Here is a 20,149-nt window from a genome sequence, read left to right as displayed (position 1 = left end):
GGCTCAGCAGGTAAAAATGCTTGTGACAAAAAGCCGAGAGAACTTATGTTTGATCCCTCAAACCCATCACAGAAGGAAAGAACTGACTCCTGAGAGTTATCCCTGGGCCCCCCTCCTAATGACGAGTACATTTTAAAGTTGTAGCAGGAATGTTTGGGGGGAAATGTCTTTGAATCATATGGAAAGAGAAACACCGCATTAGGATAATACTTTAGGAAGGCAGCGTGGGTTTATTTTCTCGTTGTGGGGTCCCTGTTCTCAGAAGTCAAAGTCAGATGTCCTTAGGTTTCAGGCGATGTCAGAATTTGTCGGGACAATCCTAAGTCTCATTATGGCCTTGCCACTAACTGCGGCTGAGAAGCTGCTCATGAAGACAAGCGAGAGACACAACCCAGTAGCTCTCAAACGACTCCCATCTGACGGTCCCGGCTGCTCTCATGCTCAGTTCCGGCCTCATTTATGAGAGGAACAGCTCAAGAAAAGGAGCTAGGCCCTCACACACCATTAAGCAGAGAGACTGTGCCCACATGTGGGATCTGCAAAAAAAAAAATCCTTTTGGTGGTGTACCTGAATCACAGGACAGCAGTAGACAGACGCACGGACGGTGGACAGAACACGCAGCATGGGTGGCTGTTCGTGGTCATTGTTCCTGTGTGAATCGATTTTACACCAGCCCCAATTGTCGGAACATGTGTTTTTAATTTTTTATAATTGAGGAAAATGTGTTAACATGCTGGAACGTCCATGTGTAGAGAAGGAAAACATTTTATGGGATGGTGCATATATGATTTATAACGCATACATCCAGGACCAGAGATCCTAACGGAAAACACTTATACAATAGGGAAAAAAGAAACTTTTTAAATTCAGCGTTTTTGATTTGGGTATGCTGTTATTCTGAGACCGTGCATATACTGCATTCATTTAAGTCTTGGCTAAGTCAATAAAATGTGTGTCATCTTAACTAAAGAAAATACATACTTCAGGCCCACTTTTGCCGTCTGTAGTGAGTACATGGTGTGCACGCAAGTCTTCACTCTCCAAGCAGTCAGAGGGCTCACTGCTTAAGGGCGCATGGCTGTGCTGTCCCCGTGAGCGTCCTCCATAATTAAGAGAGCTGGCCTGCCCCAGGTTTTGTTCTTGCCTGGGTACAGCTGGCATCCATGAGTGGCTGGTGCACAGTGAAGGGTGCATCCGTTTCACAACCATCTGGAAACACTTCTGGTCTTCCTCGGCACCCCCTGAACCTAGGTTGTTGCAGCGTGGCAGCTGGGTCCTCTCAACCCATGTCTTTTACTCCTCACAGACATTGTTCTCAAGAGCACGCCCTGGAATTTCAGAGTCTCAGCAACTATTCTCCAAGGAATTCCATGTAGGACACACCCATTTATTTACAGACGTTGGGAATCAGGATGCCATTTTGGTGAGACCATGACAGAACCTTGCTTGGTTCAGGCTTGGGCAGACCTGGCTCACCTGCGATGCCAGCAAGGTTGCTCTTTAGGCATTTGAGAAGCCTGGCACTGCACAGTGGGCTCCATATATGGCTACCACACACAGCTCAGAGCCCCACTGACTCTATTTGTGCTTCATTGCATGCTAACTCCCTTCTAGAACTTTCTCATAAACTGTGACTCTGGGACAGAATGACTGCCAATGCACTGACCACTAGAGTAGTTTAAGCCCTGGGAAAACCTGTGAGGATGGGACCCACGTGGGCCATTTTGTTCATGAGAAATCTAACCTAAGAGAAACACACCAACAGACTCTCAGGTAAAGTAATTTAGGGCAATAAAAAACATATTCTTCTAAGTGATACTGTCCCCGAGTGACTCCCATAATGAAAACGAGAACATCTTCCCGTCTTTCAAATCACCCCAGTTATAGGCAGGATTAGGTAACTAACCACCACAATCAGGCCATGGCAAGTGCTTTTAGAGTTTATCCATCAGGAGTTGGCTTTGGGGGCTGGGGTTGCTGTGAAGGGGGGCAGGTGGAGGTGGAGGACGTGGTGGTAGCGATGTATGTGAGCATAACTTGAGAACCAACTTTTCCTATTCAGCCTTGCAGTCTCTAGGCTGGGCTGCCTTCTAGAATAGTCTTTACCTTGGGAGCATGTGGTCCTGTGAAGCTGTCGCAGACGCTGGGAGTGACCTGAAAGCAATCCTCTCACTGTGAGCTAGACCCCATCTAAGAGAGGAGACGAAGGGATGACAGAGGGTACCACAGACAGCAACTCAACTGTGGGAGCCCCAGAGATCCTCTGACTCCGTTCTGCTCACCTTTCCTGCTAACAGCTGTCTGATGAGACAGGAATTACTGCAAAGCTAAGAAAACCTGAGTTTACATCCTCTATGAAGAGACTAGCTTTATGTGACAGGCAAAAGAACCATTTGTTCTCCTCCTACAATAACTGCAAAGTGCTTTTTGACCTTGGAAAGAAAAAAAAATCGGTGTTAAGAAAGAATTGGTTAGGTCATCGCCTAAGGAGGCATAAAAGGCCACCAGGAAATAAATTAAAATTAAAATAGATTCTTTTATTGGGTCACGTCTCATTCTCTCATTTATAAGCAAGGTTTCCACTCAAGGAATTGATACTGCAGGGGATAATTTGGTTCCTCTTGTTTTCTTGGTTCAAGAAAAAGTTATAAACAGAAGCAGGGAGGGAGGCTACACAAGACAGTTAAAGAACATTTAAAAAGAACCCTAGGATTCTTTTTATGCCCATAATGCACCTGTAGAGACACTGTTACATGCTGCATGTGTGTGTGCACGTACATGCATACGTGTGCGTGTGTGCACGCATGTGTGTGTGAGTGTATGTGTGTGTTGTACACTTGAGCATTGTGGGGGGCACGTGCAAATGGACACATGCTGTGTTTGGATGTACACTCCTGTGCACATGGGCAGAGTCTGGAAGAAAATGTAAGTGGTCATGCTCCGTCACTTCTCTGCCTTATTTCCTTAAGACTCCAGGCTGGCAGCAAGCAAGCTCCAGTGATCCTGTTGTCTCTACCCCACACAGCATTGGGATTATATACACACAGTCATGCCTGGCGTCTTCACTTGAGTGCTGGGATTTGAACTCATATCTTTTTCTTTGCACCCAGGAGCCATGACATCACGTACTGAGCCATTTCTCCATCCTTAAACAACAGCTCTGAAAACATCAGTGTCTGCCAAGTCAAGGCAGCTCGTGTACAAGCTGCACCAGGTAGAGAGAAGGATGCTAGCCAGCCGTGTGTTCTGACCTTGAACAGTAACATCCTTTCTAGAATTTGCTCTGAAATTCAATTAAGTAATCTGGGGTTATCAGAACATCTACTTCAGAAGTGGTTTAACATTTTTGGATCACTCTTTCCTCAACAGACCGGACAAAGATAGACAATTTCCCTCGACAGGGTATTGGACCTCCATTCTTGGAGAGGCCGGCCAGCTCTCTGATAGGAAGCTTTCTTTCTTTCTTTTTTTTTTCCACATCTGCACAGGTGTTGATGGGAACTGAGAATTTGCTTTATCTTGCAAATCGGATCACTTAGTTACTAGAAACTTCTCACCAATAACACAAACAGTGTTTAAGAGATCAATCCCCCCACACCCAAATAATATTAGTAATAGCACAGTTTATCTTTAGAAGGATCTTTAGATGCTTTTAGGATGAGATGATGACCTCACTGTGATGAGACAGACACTGAAAGACACTTGGCAACCATGAGCTCTAAGACTGGAGCTTAAAGAAGTCCTTGGGTGTAGCATTTGCTTCCAAAGTAAGAAAACACTGTCTCAAGCAATATACCCCTTACTTCTCATAGCTGTAGCAAGGCTAGTGTGTGCTCTGAATGTGTGGGGAGGGGGTCTTGTCATAAATTTGTTTGTCTATGAAGATGTGCACACATAAACAGTTAAAATATACATACATTCTAATCTTCTTTCTTTCCCTTCCATTCTCCCTCCCTCCTTTCCTTCTATCCTTCCTTCCTTCCTTCCTTCTTTCCTTCTTCCCTCCCTCCCTCCCTCCCTCCCTCCCTCCTTTCCTCCCTCCTTCCTTCCCTTTCTCCCTTCTTTTTGTGTTCATATGCACACGAGCATGCCCACAATGCCCCTGTAGAGACACTGCTGCGTGCCTTTGTGCTTTGTGACACAGCATTGCTGGCTTGGAGCTCACTATGTAGACCAGGCTGGCCTTAAACTTACAGAGATTCAACAGTCTTTGCCTCTCAAGTGTAGGATGAAAGTCGAGTACCAGTATGCCTAGCCAGACAATTTTTGCCTTCCTCTTTGTCTATCCTCACTGGGGAGAGGGAGGCAGCAATTGCCAAATGTAACGATGTTTTAAAAGTCTGGTCTCAGAAAAGAGACTTGGGCCGATTTGTGGTTTTTTTTTCTTCTTCTTGTAAAATTAATTGTATTGTGTGTATTTGAGGTTCCTAATATGGCGGCTACTTGAGGCACACGCATTGTTTGTGCTTGGTCACTCTGAGCCTAACGGGACAGGACTGATTTCTGCAGTTGGAAGACGCACATGTGTGCCTCTTTTGGTGCTCTCCCACACGAACACCGTAGAACCACATTGGTGTTCCCCCGCATGCACGCTGCGGGCCACCTCTCAAGGCCCTACAGATTCACTGTCTGACAAACCCACCTACTGTGAGGAGAATGTTCCAGGCTGAGTCTGCCACTACCAACTTCATATGGATTTTTTCCCCCCTCCTGCACCACTTGTTGAGAATGACTGGCCACCGGGAGGCCACGTCTGGGGGCAGATATGCACAGTGGCGGACCTGCAGACAACGGCCTTATCATTCTTCTAAACAAATCGTCATACAGACAAAAGGCTGATGGACAGACACCCCAAACCCTGGGTATCTCCTCAGTGCCATGTGCACCGAGAAGCTATGGATGCATACAGTACACTAACACAGAGTAACGACACCGTCTTCGATGTAGGTCTATGCATGTGTGTGTGCATATTCATAGGACTGCAGGTACAGATGAGTACTTGAAACCCCATCAAATAGGGTAGGCTGGCTGGCCGGCCAACCCCAGGGGTCCGCTGTCTCCTTTTTCCCAGACCTGGGGTTATAAGCCTGTGCCAGCTTCACCTTGCCTTTGTGATGACTTGGTCCCTCTTTATGACTACCCCTCATAGTAGGAACATGGTTGGTTAGTAGGAGCAACCAGAGACCAAAGACATGAGATCTCTGGAAGTGACTGTTTTGGCTGAGCCGGGGCTGGATTGACAGCGAGCATCTCTTAGCCACTCCGCTCTCCCGGGGAATCCTGACAGCCTGGTTTCCAGTGCAGACTAACATGCCCTCAGTCGTTGGGGAGATCAACTGGCTTCCCTCGCCTGCCCGACAAGCTAAGGTACCAATAATGCCTCGCACAGTGTGTTAAGGGACATCGTCAAGCAGAGAGGGGCTCGTGTCAGTTAGACTCTGTCTTCTTAAAAATCAAGAGCACCCGCGGTAACGGAGACGTTTTAACAAGGAGGAAAACCCTAGACAGTTGTCTCTAGGTTCTTCGCTGCCGCTTCAAGGACAACCAGGAAAAGAACTGCTATTTGAGGCAACTTCATTATAAAATCATTTTTAATAAGCAATCTTAACAAAGAGAGGGAATGCTCTTGTGGAGAGGCCCTCCAGGGACCCACAGGCTGCCCAGTTAAGTTATTAGGAAGTTTCACACAAGGGACCAAACAGCTATTTCGTTGGCCTCAGGGGACAGAGTTTAGTTTCTGCCTCATCTCTAGGGGCGCTGGTGTTAGCCCATCTAAGCACAGTCTGGGCTGGTAAGGGTTATGACAATGCCCCAACTTGATGGGGAGGGTGAAACGGATTTTCGGTTTTGTCAACACAGAAAGACATGGTGTAAGCGAGACGGGCATATGAACTCAATATTCTTTGCGTCACCTGAAGGATGGGCAGGTGGCGGGAGATGTGCCTTGCTGAGATCGTCCTATTCCTTAAGAGAAACCACAGAAATCCATTTTTTTTAGGGAAAGGAAGAAGTACCCACTTTGGGGAAAATGGTTTCCCTCCATGTTTCCAGTTGTCTGAGGGAAAGTTTCTTCGTGATGAAGAGGCGCTAACTCAGCGCAGTTTCCTTCATCTACCTAAGACATGAGTGAGATTTGAAATTTAGGGTTCAAATTTTTATCAAGCTATTTGTAGCTGAGTTAAAAGGGCCAGAGAGACACAGGGTCCTGGAGTGTCACAGGAGTCCTGGCCAATTAGCCCTGGGATGAAAGCAAGCCAGGGGAAGATTAGCCATGGAATTCAAAGTGCATATGCATTTTTTTTTGTAAGAATCAGGGCTCATTCCATGTCTCTGATTTTAATGACATGGCAAGAACTGGTCTTACAATTAGATCTTCCAGGCCAGCCGGGGAGCCAGAGCAAAGGGGACCAGCTCTATCGCGACCGTCGGGGCAGCCCTGCCGTTTTTTTGGTTGAAATCTTCACTTCCCAGTACGCATTCTTGCCACAGAGTTCACCACAGGAAGAGACAGACAAGAAGCTTCTAAAAGTCAGGGTTCAGAGAAGGGGCTGAGCCACGTGACTCGGACGACGCTAGGCAACAAGGCAGGGAAACAACACATCCAGGTCACTGCCATCTCCAGCCACATGGGCCCACGCCATTGTCCCCAGAGCCACCAGCTGGCCTGGCGATCGCGCCTGTGGCCGTGGTTTTAGACAGAGCTTGGATCATCGCCTGGGAGCTGAGCCCACAGGACGCTAAAACACAGGATGTAACCGCAAACTCAGTCCTTGCGTTTTCTTGCAGTATTTTCGTCACAGAGAATCCCTCACATCAGGAGGCGGCGAGGGTGCTAGGGGGGAGACGGTCAGTCAGTAAAGTGCTGGCCATGCAAAATCGAGGGCCTGAGCTCAATCCTTACACGTCACAGAAGAAAGCCAGACATGGTGGCGTATGCTCCTGGTGCTGGGGAGGCAGAGGCAGACAAATCTCTGAGGTCACTGGCAAGTCCACCTGGCCTATTTGGCTAGTTCCAGGCTAATGAGAGAGCCTCAAAAATCAAGGCTGGTGGTGCTTGAGGACAAGAACCAAGCTTATCCTCTGGCCCACACAAGCCCACACAACCTTCAAAAGGAGACGGGTTTTTTTTCCTGGCAGAGTGGGCTATTAGAGATGGAGGGAATAAGGGGAACTTTCTTCATGGGGCACAGATTAGGAATTATAAGCTCCCCTGCCTTCCTACAGGCATTGGCTACTGGCTGCTGTGCAGCCTGCGTGCCTTCCTTGGGTTCTGGTATTAAATTTCAGGACTTTCTGTTCTAAAAATCTTCTTTTCACCCTCAAAGTAAAAACTGAAAAATGAAAGATGTATCTATTGACTTCTGTTACTGAATCTAAACCGTAACCCATCACATTCTATCATGTTCTGTTCAAAGGTTTATTTATTATCTATCAGCTATTTGTTTCTTTGAGACAGGTCTCACTAGCACTACAGCCTGGCCTGGAGCTCACAACCTCATCCAGACTTGCTTCAAGCTGTTAGCAATCTATTTCCTCCCCTCAGCCTTGTAAGTTCTGGGATCACAGGTATGTGCTACCATGCCTGGCTCAACTGTCTTCTTTTTTTTTTTTTTTTTAAATAATTACATTGGTTGTTGACTGAGGCATTAAAAGCTAGAAGTAACGCTTAGGTGGTCAGCACAGTAAAACTTGAAAGGAGCCATCTTTTGTTGTATAGGGAAAACATTTGCCTAAAGACAGAAGTGGAACAAGCAGAGAGCACTGCCATAGGAGGTACCCTGGGCAGTCAAAGGCGAAGAGGGCGATCAGCTTGGAGGTGAAACCTTAGTTGGGACAATTTGCAGATGTGGGCAGCAATTATAACCAAAAGTTAGTGTAAAAATTTAGGGTAGTGGCTTAAGTTAATACAGGGTGGTGGTGGGCTGGAGAGATGGCTCAGTGGTTAAGAGCACCGTCTGTTCTTTCCGAGGTCCTGAGTTCAATTCCCAGCAACCACATGGTGGCTCAACACAGGGCGGTGGCTTTTCTCCACATCTTAAACACATTTCAATCTCTGCTTCTCCTGCATTTCTGTCCCTTGCCTGTAGATGTTACGGCTCAGAGCAAATCAGCAAAACCTAGCCGTAAAAGACTTAGTTCACTTTTATTTTTGTGTCTGTGTGCCTGTGTGTCTGTGTGTCGTCCTCTGTTCATGTGAATTCTGATGCCCACAGAGGCCAGAAGAGGGTGTCTGACGTCTTGGAGTTGGACTTACAGGCCCAATGAGTTGCCCAATGTGGGCTTTGGCAGCCAAACGCCAATCCTCTGCAAATGCTCCTGGTCAGGGAGCCACCTCCCCAGCCCTGCAGCTGCTTAGCTGTTACGTATGTTCCAGGCTCCACGTACAGCACCGCCATCTTGTCTGCTGGGTTGGGTGAGGCATCAAGGAAACTGCAGTGTGCTGAATCACACTGTCTGTGTGGATATACTGAGTGTAAAGCATCAATGAAAAGCCTTTTTTTTTCCTTCAGCAAAAGATCATGCCATCAGACATGCACATGGCTAGTGGTTGGGACTTTGAGCTTAGGAACCTCAAAAGTGCTGTTCTTACCATAGATCAGTGAAAGGATCAGGTTAGGGTGTTAAAAAGATAAAACATGATCCTTTTAACATGGGAAGGCTGGATAGTTGCCAGCAGACCATCTTGGTAAGATGAACTTTCATATAGAGCATGAAAAAACATCCTCCCGTCTTGAAATAAGGTGGTTCTCCAAATGCAAAAAGCCTATCTATGCATGGAATAGTTATAAGATAAAAACCCAAACCAACAACAGTAATGAGACCAACCTATAGGATGGCTTGGTAGGTAAAGAAGATTTCTGCACAAGCCTAAACGGCTTGAGTTCGATTCCCAGATCTTCAAAGGTGAATGGAGAGAAAGGAGTGTACCACGTTGCCCTACAATGTCTACATGTATGCCATGCCACGCCACACATGCCACGCCACACATGCCACACTACACATGCCTGCACATAGACATCTTGTACATGCACACACACACACACACACACACACACACACACACACACACACACACACTAACAATGGAAAACTGAAACCTAAAATGATTTTAATAGTAAGATCTCAGAGAGAGTTGTAGCAGTAACAAGATTGTCCTTGGCTTTCCTTTCTGCTGTAGAGTGGGAGAGCCGCTCGAATGAAGCCAGTTGGTTTTAGAGCTCTTTGCCTTTAACTCCTGGGTCCTACACAGCATGCTAGTGTACGTGGCTTCGTTTCCATCTGTGGATCAGAAGTAACTACATCACAAAGCCGTGGCCATAATGAAACACACGAGAATTTTTACAGTGCCCTCAGGAAAAGATCCTTTCACCAAACGACGCAGAGCATGAGCCACTGTCCATAGTACAGATGCCAGCATGGCTCTCGCATGCACGGAGGCAGGCAGTCTCCTCTGCCTCTGAGTCTGGGCTCTGCCCATGACCAGCTGGGTGAGTAAACAAGTTTTTTGACTTCTTTAAGCTAAGTGATTCACTCTCCAGATACATTTTCTTATCTGAAACTTGTTGCCAGGGAGAAAGCCAACAGAGCTCATGAGAAAATGAAGAGATAAAGGCAGTCAGCACTAAACATGACATTTAGGGTCTGAGGAGCGTCTTGTCAATGGTGTGCACCACTGTTGGCATGTCAGCTATGGGTGCTTCTGCTCTCAATGTTGTGTTGCTCTCCTTGATGAACCAAAGGTGCCAAAGACTTCTCTAATAGCCAGCTAGCCTCTCTCTTTCTCTCCTGTCCTTTTTTTCCCTCTTTCAGACATGCATCTAGTGTAGGTGTGTATGTGCATATGTGTGAAAAGGCCAAAGGTCAGCACAAGATGTCTTCCTTAGTCTCTCCCCATCTTAACTTTTAAAAATATTTTTATTTTTAATTTATACGTGCTGGTGTCATATCTTGGAGTTACAGACAGTTGTGAGCTGCCATGTGGGTGCTGGGAATTGAACCTGGGTCCTTTGGAAGAGCAGGCAGTGCTCTTAACCGCTGAGCCATCTCTCCAGCCCCCTCAATCTTATTTTTTGAGATAGAGTTTCTCACTGAACCAGGAGATCACCCATTTGGTTGGATGGGCTGTGTGGAAAGCCCCCTAGGCATCCCCCTGTCTCTCCCTCCCCTCCACCGGGACTAGAGGTGTGCATTGACGGACCTGATCTTGTTTGTGTGTTTCTAACGTACGGGTGCCTGGAATCTGAACAGATTCTCATGTTTTCATGGGAAGCACTTTGCCAACTGCTCTTCCTCAGCAGCCTCCCCCCCCCCCCAGCCCCCTCTCAAGGTTAAGGCCTACTGTGCATTCCAGTTCATTAAATATGTGACGAATCTACCAGCCACACGCCAGTCTCCGGTAGACCAGATTGTTTTGCCTTCTCTAAGAGTTTTAAAAGAGTCGGTTACTGCCTCAACACACCCTGGGAACCTAAGCTATAAGGCTGGCGTCCTGATTAGGTCTCTGTCAATTTGAGACAAACCAAGGTCATCTAGGAAGGCGGGACTTTGATGGAGGAAATGCCTCCATTGGATTGGCCTATAGGCAAGTCCGTGGGACATTATCAGTGATTGATGTAGGAGGGGCCGGGCCATTGTGGACAATGCCACCCTGGAGGAGGCGGTCCTGGGCTGAGCATGGGGAGCAGCTTCCTGGCTTCTGCCTCAGCACCTGCCTCCGGGTTCCCACCTTGGGTTCCTTCCCAGACTTCATGATTGACCGTGTCCGGGGTGAATAAACATATAAACCCTTTCTTCCCCAAGTTGCTCTGGCCATGGTGTTTAATCAAAGCAACGGGTAAAAAACTTGGATAGGAGGGAACACAAATACCTTCATTCTGAAGTCAGTCCATGCATCTGGAGTCTACTAACCTAGAAAAGCCAGCATCGGGAGCCCTAGGTGGAAGCATTTAGTGGAACAGCTCAGGAGGGATGGAGCTTCACGGTTGATGCAAACGGCGGCAGCGGACTTTTAGCTTTTCTGTGGGCGTCACAGGTCTTAACCCTGAAGTTGGGTTTTAAGACTATGAAAACTGTCTGCCTTGGGATAGCCCCCAGGGCCAAATACAGCCCATTTATTTTGAATATGAGGGGCCCCAGAACAACTTAGGAGGGTGTAGCTGTAGCCACACAGACTGTCTATAAACAATGAGATCATTTCCAGACTCTTCTGTCAGACACTTGGCTTCTTCTCTCTAGTCACTCTTGAAGGGAGTAGGTATTGTTCAGGGTTCCAGCACACGGGGCTGAACGGTAGGGGGTAGCTCCTCGGGTCCCAGGTGAAATCATTGCATTTACCTGGTTATTACCAGGTGTTTGGATCCCAGCATCCGGATCTTGTATGGGTGGCCTAATTCCTTTCTCCTGCAACAAACACTCCAGCTAAACTTGCTTTCTAGTTATGAGTGGAATCTTCCAGAATGGATGCACCTGATATTAGCATCTTAGGTGGTTTCCTAAGAACGCCCATGTGCCCCTACCTTCCGTGTCTTACTCCAGCCCTGTCCTCATTCTATGGAGTCCTGGAGGGTAAAGGACCTGCCAGCACAGAGCAGGGAGCTCTGGGAGGCACGAGGATCTGCATTTGGGTTGTGTCCCATTGTCATTAAGCTTTATGTCTGGGATAGGTAATAGCTCTAGCAAGTGAACCTTCCAGTTACTTTATGCGCATAAACTTAAGGGGTTCTTTCTTGTTTGTTTTGTTTTGTTTTTGGATTATTTGTCATTGAGCCAAGTGGTGAGAATGGAAGCCTACTGAAAGAAGGCTCAGGTCTGTCTTAGTGTCCTAATGGAACACCCTGCCAGCACTTGAAATAATAACTACTGACTGGTTAGTTGGGTTGTCAAGGCAAACTGCAAACTCCATCACCAAAGCGCCCTCCAATAGTCTTGCCAAGAACAGTGCTTGCGTTTCCCTGGACTGTGAGTGAGCCTCGAGTTTGATGTTGCTGAGACTCTACAAAGAGTGGCTTCCAGGAAAGGAAAACAAACTAGGCGATGGGCTTTTCCAGGTCCTTGGTTCTCCTGAGTAGACAGTAAGAATTGTGACAGATTGCTGGGTATATTTTGTGGGATTCACAAAGACTCAAGGGGAAAAGAAGTGAGACCTCAAAATTCATTTTTTTTCCAAGTCAAATTCAAAGCCACATCCCTGGCACTAAGACCGTGAACACAGGCTGCAGAGGTAGTTCAGTGAGTGGAAGCTCGTGCTGTCTTGTAGAGGACTCGGTAGTCAATTCCCACCACCCACATGGCAGCTCACAACTATCTGTAACTCCAGTCCTGGGGAGTCCAAAGCCATCTTCTGATAGTCATGGACACAAGGTATGTATGTGGTGTATATATGTATGTGCATATGTATATATGTGCATTTATAAGCAGGCAACACACTCAAAGATATAAAATAATGAAATATAGTTAAATTGAAGAAATGTGAATACACTGATCTATTCTGTTTTAAATGAGTGCAATAAACCCCTTTTAAAGGGATATACAGAAATATTCAGATTTGTGCTAAAATATTGTGACTGCAGGGAACAGGAATCTTATTTATAAATAATACAGTGCTTTAATTATTTACTTTAGGTGTTAGCTTGTTACAACCAAACATAAAAAGATGTTCTAACTTATCTGTTAGGAGCAATTTTGTGTTAATACTGAAATATTTTTGGAATATTCGGATGCAACATTTCTGTCGGTATCTCGGGGAGAGGTTGTATGGAAAGCTGGCAGATTAATCTGTGATTCAAGACTCACACTTTCTGACTGCTCACCACCGAGTCACCTGTACTTTCCGGACATCTCTACTTTCCTGTGTGTGAGTGAAAGAGGCAGGGCAGTCTTGGGCCGGAAGAATAAGAAAATACAACTAAAAATGACAGTAGGAAGAAATGGCAGAGCTCAGGTGTTGTCCGCCCAGTCTCGGGGCCTTCTCTGTGTCCCCTGGGCCTGCCCCGTGGTGGCTGTATTTTAACTCTGTTTGGTGACAATTCTGCTGTGTTAATCTTCTCCACGGGACAGGATGGTCTATGGCAGGCTTTCTTTTTCTTTTTAATTTTCATTTATGTGTATGGGCCTGTTTCCCTCTGTGTAAGCATCTGGCACGTGAACGCAGGCATCTCAGGGTGCAGGAGAGGGTATCAGCTCCTCTGGTGCTGGAGTTAAAGGTGGCTGTGAGTCATCCAGTATGGATGCTGGGCAGCAAACGTGGGTCCTCCGGAAGAGCAGGGCAACCGACGTTCTTAACCACTGAGCCATCCCTCTAGCCCGCCCCTGCACTCCATAGTAGGTAGTAGTTTTCAGCTCCATATTTGTCTTTGGGTGATATTTTAGTAAATACAGAACTGTCCAAGTAGAATTAGATTAAGAAGTCAGGAATAAATGGCCAGTTGTCCTTGACACTCAAAAAAACAAAACCAGCAATTGATTCCAAGAAAAAAAAGATATTATTCATCCAGTATTATTTCATCAGAGAAAAAACAAAACAAAACAAAACAACTCAAACCAGAATACTGCTGTGGAAGAGCAAAGTGAAAGCACTCTTGCAAGTGTCCAGCCAGATCTGTGTGCTATGCCATCACCATGGAAATGAAACTGAATTCCATGCCACAGTGTGAAATTGATCTAATATGTCCCTATCCCACAAGTGATGATGCCTTTCCACGTTCGCATTCTAAAACCTGACAGCAGCATTTCTTATCAACAACTGAAAGACATTATAGATGCAAGAATTTCTTAACCAACTTGGGCATAATGACTTAGCGTGAGAAACTCGCCCCCCCCCCCCAGCTTTAACTTTTCCCTCCAAGCCAAGCAGAGTTACAACATTTAGCCATCCTCTAGTGCCAGGGAGAACCCGAGTCCTCTGAGGGCTATGCCGAGGAATGCGGGAAAGCTAGCGATCTCATGTCCTTCCCTGAAATTTGTTTCAGGGGGCCCCGTTTGTCCCCCAATCATGGTGTGTATGTGTGTGTGTGTGTGCACTTGCGCACATATGCGAGGGCCTGCTCACACGCACCTGAGTGTGCTCAGGTTCACTTCATAGCTCTTGCACCTCTGAGCAGTGCACATGCGACCTGACACACTGCTCTGATAATAAATTTGGCATCTATACCTACTAATTTGTAAGTTGGACAATCTCTTCTGGAGGGCAGTTAGGAAGCGCAGTTCGGAGGCACTAATCCAGGTGACTTGAGTTATCAGCCATGACACAGTCAAGGCTTGACCAAGGTTTCCAGAACCCTCGCTGAAAGCAAAAAAAACTTTGAGCCGGTACAGAAATGACTTCATAGACTTCACTGGAAGTGAAACTTCTTGACGAACAGATGTCAAGAGGATTTAAGAGGAGCTTAAATTTAACATCTTAAAAAAAGAGAGAAAACCGCAAAGCGCATTAGGACTGTTGCGGTTTCAAGGCAAACTTGACGATTGTAAGGAAGAAGCCATTTGGGTGATGGCTATTAGAGAGAGCACTGATTGGTTTTCTTTTTCTCGCATACATTGTGGGCCCTGTAGAGACACTAAGACCAGAAACATCAAGGGCTGTCTGTCAAGTTGGGTGACAAAAGCAATCTGCGTTCCCGTGGCACAGAAGAGGACTTCCACACTCACGCAGCTCGAAGAGTTGAATCTCCCCGGACACTGGCTGTCGGAGTGCTATCCTTTCCAACTTGTCACGGGGATATTTTATTCTGGGGCATCTCACATGCTCACAAGAGTGAACTATCATCTAACCCTTCCCCAAACATTCCGACATCACTTGACCTAAATCTTTCAGTCAAGGACACTTATGAGCGTTGGGTTTTTCTAAGGCTCTTTATGCTTAATGCCCTATGGGGTGTCCAACCTGCAACCCTCAGGCCTTGTGCAGCCCAGGGTAGCTACAAACTAGGCCCAATACAAAACCAGAGACTTTCTTAAAATGTTATGATAATAACTCAATTAAATTTCGAGATTTTCCAAGTATAAACTTTGTAGATGACGATGGCGTGTTCCCGTGTCAGAAGGTTAGACACCCAACATTGACTTCAAGGTCAGAAAGAAACTAGTATTCTCGCTACATCTCTTGAGGTTGACAGAGATGAAATTCTGTAAGCTTTTTTGGAAAGGCCTACCCAGTTTAATTGCCTGCTATCTAAAGTACATAATTTCCCCCCTCTCTAGTCACCTCTTTGATGTTTGTCCCCTAAAATCCCTCCATGAATTTGTACACGCCTGTAAATTATTTTCAATGATGACAATACCTTGGATGTCTTGTAGATGGACTGTCTATACAATAACAGCGTCTGTGGCCTCTGCCTTCTGCTATCCCATCAGTTGAGGCATTTCTCTTCTTATCTAATGGAGCTGAACTGGGTTCTTGCATCTACTCATCTAAGAGCCAATCCACAAGGTAAACTGTAACTTTCTGGGTGTTGCTGGGTGGCCAGGAGTTCACACCCCAAACCACCAATAAACAGTAGGCACAATCACAGCCCCTGCTTGGGAGAGGCCCAGGACGGAGCTAGCAGAAAGACTGTATTACTTACCACCTCTAGAGTGGGTCCCTCCAGGCCAGGGACGAGCTCATGGGCAAGGCTGTGCAAGGAAGCTCTCTGTACCATGCCTGCCCTGCGGATATACAGAGGACTTCAGTGGCCTGCGCTGTCAATCTCTCAGGCAGCATGAGCTCAATTATGCACCGACAACAGCAAGAACAACAGGAACAAGGACAGAACGACCCCCAAAAAAACCTAAGCACCACAGACTGCCCTGACTGAGGGGCGGGGGACTGCAGATGTGGAGGTGCCATCCTGACCGTGCCTAGCTTGGGCTGCACCGTTCACGGTACTTCAGACAAGCATTCCATGGAGATCCATGAGAGCCACATGGAGGAATTGGAAGGCTGGGCCCTGACTGTCAGGCGGCTTCTCATTGCAAGACATTTCATTTACTTTTAAAAACAAAAATTTCAATTTCTCATAGTTTTCTTTCCTAGAAATACAGAAAGACAGACAGACAAACCCAAGAGCAGATTTTGAGAGTCAACTGAGGCACAAGCGAAACTACTTTGATGTTACATAGATATTGCTTCCCACTGCACCCAGACGATATACGTGAAATTAAAAAAAAAAAAAGAAAAAGTAAAAAAGTTAAATGAAGAAAAGCGTGGGGATATATCCTTGCCATTTCTATGTCGTGCCAAAAACAGATCCAATGCTTGCGTTAGGAAGATGCCCAAACACATCTCATAGGTAGCACGTATCTGTGATCTAAAATACTCATCAAATTCTCAAGACTCCATTCGCCCAAAGCCTAAGTAATATGCTGGTCAATTACAGCAATGGTTGACTGCATCAGCAACACCGTGCTTTATCCTGAAGTTCAAGGCTCAGTCAAATGTCACTGCTACGACTGTAAACCACAGCTCCTTACAAAGACGTGAGCTGCTTCATGGTGGGGTGCGAGGGAGGCAGTTGAGGGAGGCGACTGACCCCGAGAAGTGGATGAATACAGAGCATAGACACACACCCCACGGCTCCACACCGACCTCTCAACCAGGGCCCCACGAGCCATGCCATGGTTGCTCAGCAGCGCCTCTAGCCCCCTCAGGACCTCTGCTCTCCACAGACATAAGAACAAAACAACCTCATCTATGAGCTAGCGGGAAGGAGAAGGAGAGAGATGCTCTAGAGAAATCAGGGTTTTCTAGAAACTCTTCTAAGAAGGATCCAGAATAAGAGGTGAACAGTAACTGATCCTCCTGGGTAGGTTTCGTGGCGTCGAACACCAGAATTCACCAGCTTCTGCCTGACGTTTCTCATCAACACACAGTACAAACAGGTGGAGATGTGTCAAATCCGACCACTACAGGTTGAAAGTATGACCACTATTGACCATGGAAACATTGGCTTATATCCGAAGGGCCACAGCAGCCAGACATATGCGAATTCCAAATCTCCAGAAAACTCGGGACAGAAACAAAAGGCACTACTTACATGTGTGTGTCTTCTTTGTTACTGAGATTCCTGGAAGAGAAGAGACAGAGACAAAGGTCAGGAAAGGTGTTGTCTGGGTCTTTGTGGTCATAGGTCATGCAGTGTGTGCTTGGAGCATGTCACCTTCAGCTGGTGACAGAGAGCTGGCATTGGTCACATCAAATCCCCCAAACCTTGAGCTGTAACCAACCAGGACCATGAGCTAGCTCACCTACTCTCTTATTAATTAACTGAGTGGCTGGTAGCTCAGCCAGCACAACGCTTGCCTTGCAAATGCGAGGGTTCAGCACCCCAGAATCCATGTTTGAAAACAGTTAGGTGAGTTAGAGCATGTCTGTAACCCGTTCCTGAGGAGGTAGACGAAAAGTGTACCACGTTCCTGGAGCTCACTTACTAGTCAGGCAGCCATGCCTAACTGGTGAATTTCAGGTCAATGAGAGACGTTGTCTTCAAAACAAAAGTGAAACGGTACGGAACTATGCCCCAGGCTGTCCTCTGACCTCTGCACACCCGGGTCTATACACATACGTACCAGCACACACACGTGCACCCTCACTCATGTATGCATATCCATGCAGGCACGCGCACACACAAGCTTTATTGCCCATATGAGAGGGGACCATGCTAATAAGCAGGCAGAAGGCACAAAGGAGCCATGCCAAAGCTCTGGCAAGAAGGAGCTCAGAGTGGAGCGATTCATTTGGCCACAGCCATTGATTCTGACTTTGCTTTTTAATGAAAATGTTCCTTCCTCTCGAAGCATATTTATGAAGAAAACACACACACACACACACACACACACACACACACACACACACACACACACACGCTATTTATGTGTCCATATAAAGTCCATAGGGAACGGTGGCCAACTCTGCACAAATAGCAACGGTACCTATGGTGGGAGCACAGAGGACGCATGAGTCAGCACCCTGCATGTTCCCAAGATGATTTACGTGTGACAGGTGACAAGTGGAACTAAATAGTAGCCGGCAAATGGCACCTGACAGAGCGGACGGCCATAAGCTTCACTGCAAGGGCAGTCACAGGTCGGCTTCAGGGTACCAAAGCTTAGAACGTCCCTCAGGCTTTGCTCTTCTTAGGAGACACTCTCGGGGCCAAGCAGGCTCAAGCCAATCAAATGGCTGAAAACATTGAACTCATGACTAAGAACTGTGGTAAACCTTGAGTTATTTTTTTTTCCTTTAAAGTTATTAAGAGAACTATTTAACCCTCTTCTGGAAAGTAAAAGTAGCTGGAAAATTTGGCACCCGCGTCAGGCCTATTACTTAAGTATGGAACACGTCGTTCGGGCAGGAGATCTGTTATGAAAACCCTTGGTAGACATTAAGGGGAAAAAAACGTTTCAAAGTTGTGAGCCAAGACCAAAATCACACACTTGCTTCTCCAAAGTTTTCCAAAGGCCTTATTTAAGGAAGCTGAAATTACATAGCCCAACTCAAATTTGTCTCCCTGCCCCATGCCAGCCCCCTTTATTGAGGAAAACTAGACCATTGTTTTTCACCGTGTTTTCTTTGGCTTCACAAAGTAAAGCAAGAACCTTCTGTGAAGACCCTCAAAGGTTCTCCAAGGGGACTACAGAGCTGTTCTAGAAGTTTCAGAAGCCTCATTTATCCCAGGAAATCCACTTTCCCTAAGAGCAGCAGTGAGCGAGTCTTAAAATCCAAATATGATTTGTGACTCCAGCTCATGACACCAGCATCAATAAATTGATACATTAGTGCCTTTTCAGCATTACTGGAGATGCAAGCTTACTTTCCTTAGGAAATGGCGCCTTCTGTAAAATCACTTTGAAGAGAAAGTGCTTGGGCTGTCACTGCTGATTACTCAGCCCCCCACGCACAATTGGATTGGACGCAACCCCAAACAGACCGATCTATATTCGCTGAGTGTGGAACTATTTTTCCCCTGACACTCGAAGGCCTGATGAAAATCCCACCGCGTTTGGGTTTTCTACTTAAAGTTATTATTCAGCGTGGTGCCGTGTTCTCATCAAAATTTTTTCATGATGATTACACTCATAATAGATTTTGAATCTCTTTCCAGGAAAGCTGCCTGATCGGGGAGGTTACAGTAGCAGGCATGGGGGCAGAAACCTCATATCTGTCTCTTGAGAGAAAGCACGTCTTCACTTTCAAAAATGCCTCAAACTCTTGGTCTTGTAGTTTTGTGACAACGCCAATTAACATACTTTTTGGGCAAATGGAGGGCACGCTGAGGGTAGCTGATGGAACGCAGAACGCCTGGCTGCATTTGAACTTCCACTATTAACTTGTTTCTTTTACATTTATATTTTACTGAGAATTGTGTGTTCTGACTGGCAACTCCCATCGATATAAATATAATCCTAAGTTACATTATCATTTACAATGAAGATGCGTCAACCAATCAAATGGAGAAAAGCGCATAAAGCCAGCCTCACTCCCTCGCAAGAGCACTATGTTTTCTTCTTCTTCTTCATTTTTCTTTTTTAAGGCTCAAGTCATATTTACGGCACTCTAACTGGGTATATTATCCTTTTTGTTTTTACCGAGGAGCTAATTTTGAAGACAGAATTCTGTTTCCCTAGAAAAAGCAAAGCAAAGGCAACAGTGTAAATGCATGAAAGATAAATCTGGTGGGATAATTAGAAAATTTATAAAACTCCCTTTGTCCTGGAAAAATAATCATCTTGATGCTGCAAATGGCTTGAATTGGTCCCTGTTCTTGCTCTGCAGGACTTGTGATACTTTGTATTTGAGACGCTACAGGCATAAAAAGTGGCCAAACAAGGGAAAAGATGACCTCTGTGTTTCACAGACTGAGAAACCCAGACCCAGGGAGACATAATTAGCATATTCAAAGTTTCTCTGTGGAAGTTGATGCTTGCTGGGAAACGGTGCCCAAGGCAGGTCTTTAAGACCCTGGCGCTGACAGTAGCTCTAAAAAGCTTCTCAAGAGGGGTCTATCCCCTTAAAATGTCTCTTAGAAGTGAGCTGTGTAAATAAGTTAGGCCTATGGGAAGAGTATTTATTTAAGCCACACCCCGGTTCAGGTTTGAGGGGAGAGAGTCAAACAACAAAGAAACTTCAGTCTCACCAACTGGAAGACAATCTTAATCTGGAATATTCTAGAA

At 46.1% G+C, this 20,149-nt stretch overlaps 1 protein-coding gene across 3 annotated transcripts in view; it reads right to left on the bottom strand.

Moving 5' to 3' along the window:
* RORA (RAR related orphan receptor A) overlaps positions 1-20,149 on the bottom strand; it is a 764,431-nt gene that overhangs the window by 188,046 nt on the left and 556,236 nt on the right. For all 3 annotated transcript variants that reach the window (XM_084781231.1, XM_084781230.1, XM_084781235.1), the window contains exon 2: positions 17,014-17,043. In XM_084781231.1, the coding sequence (XP_084637357.1) occupies positions 17,014-17,043 (30 nt within the window). The remainder of the gene's footprint in view (positions 1-17,013; positions 17,044-20,149) is intronic.

Source organism: Acomys minous (genome assembly GCF_964271855.1).
Source record: "Acomys minous genome assembly, chromosome: 5".
Lineage (NCBI taxonomy): Eukaryota > Metazoa > Chordata > Mammalia > Rodentia > Muridae > Acomys > Acomys minous.
The sequence above is the reverse complement of the archived record's forward strand: the minus strand, read 5'-3'. Positions and strand labels throughout refer to the sequence as shown.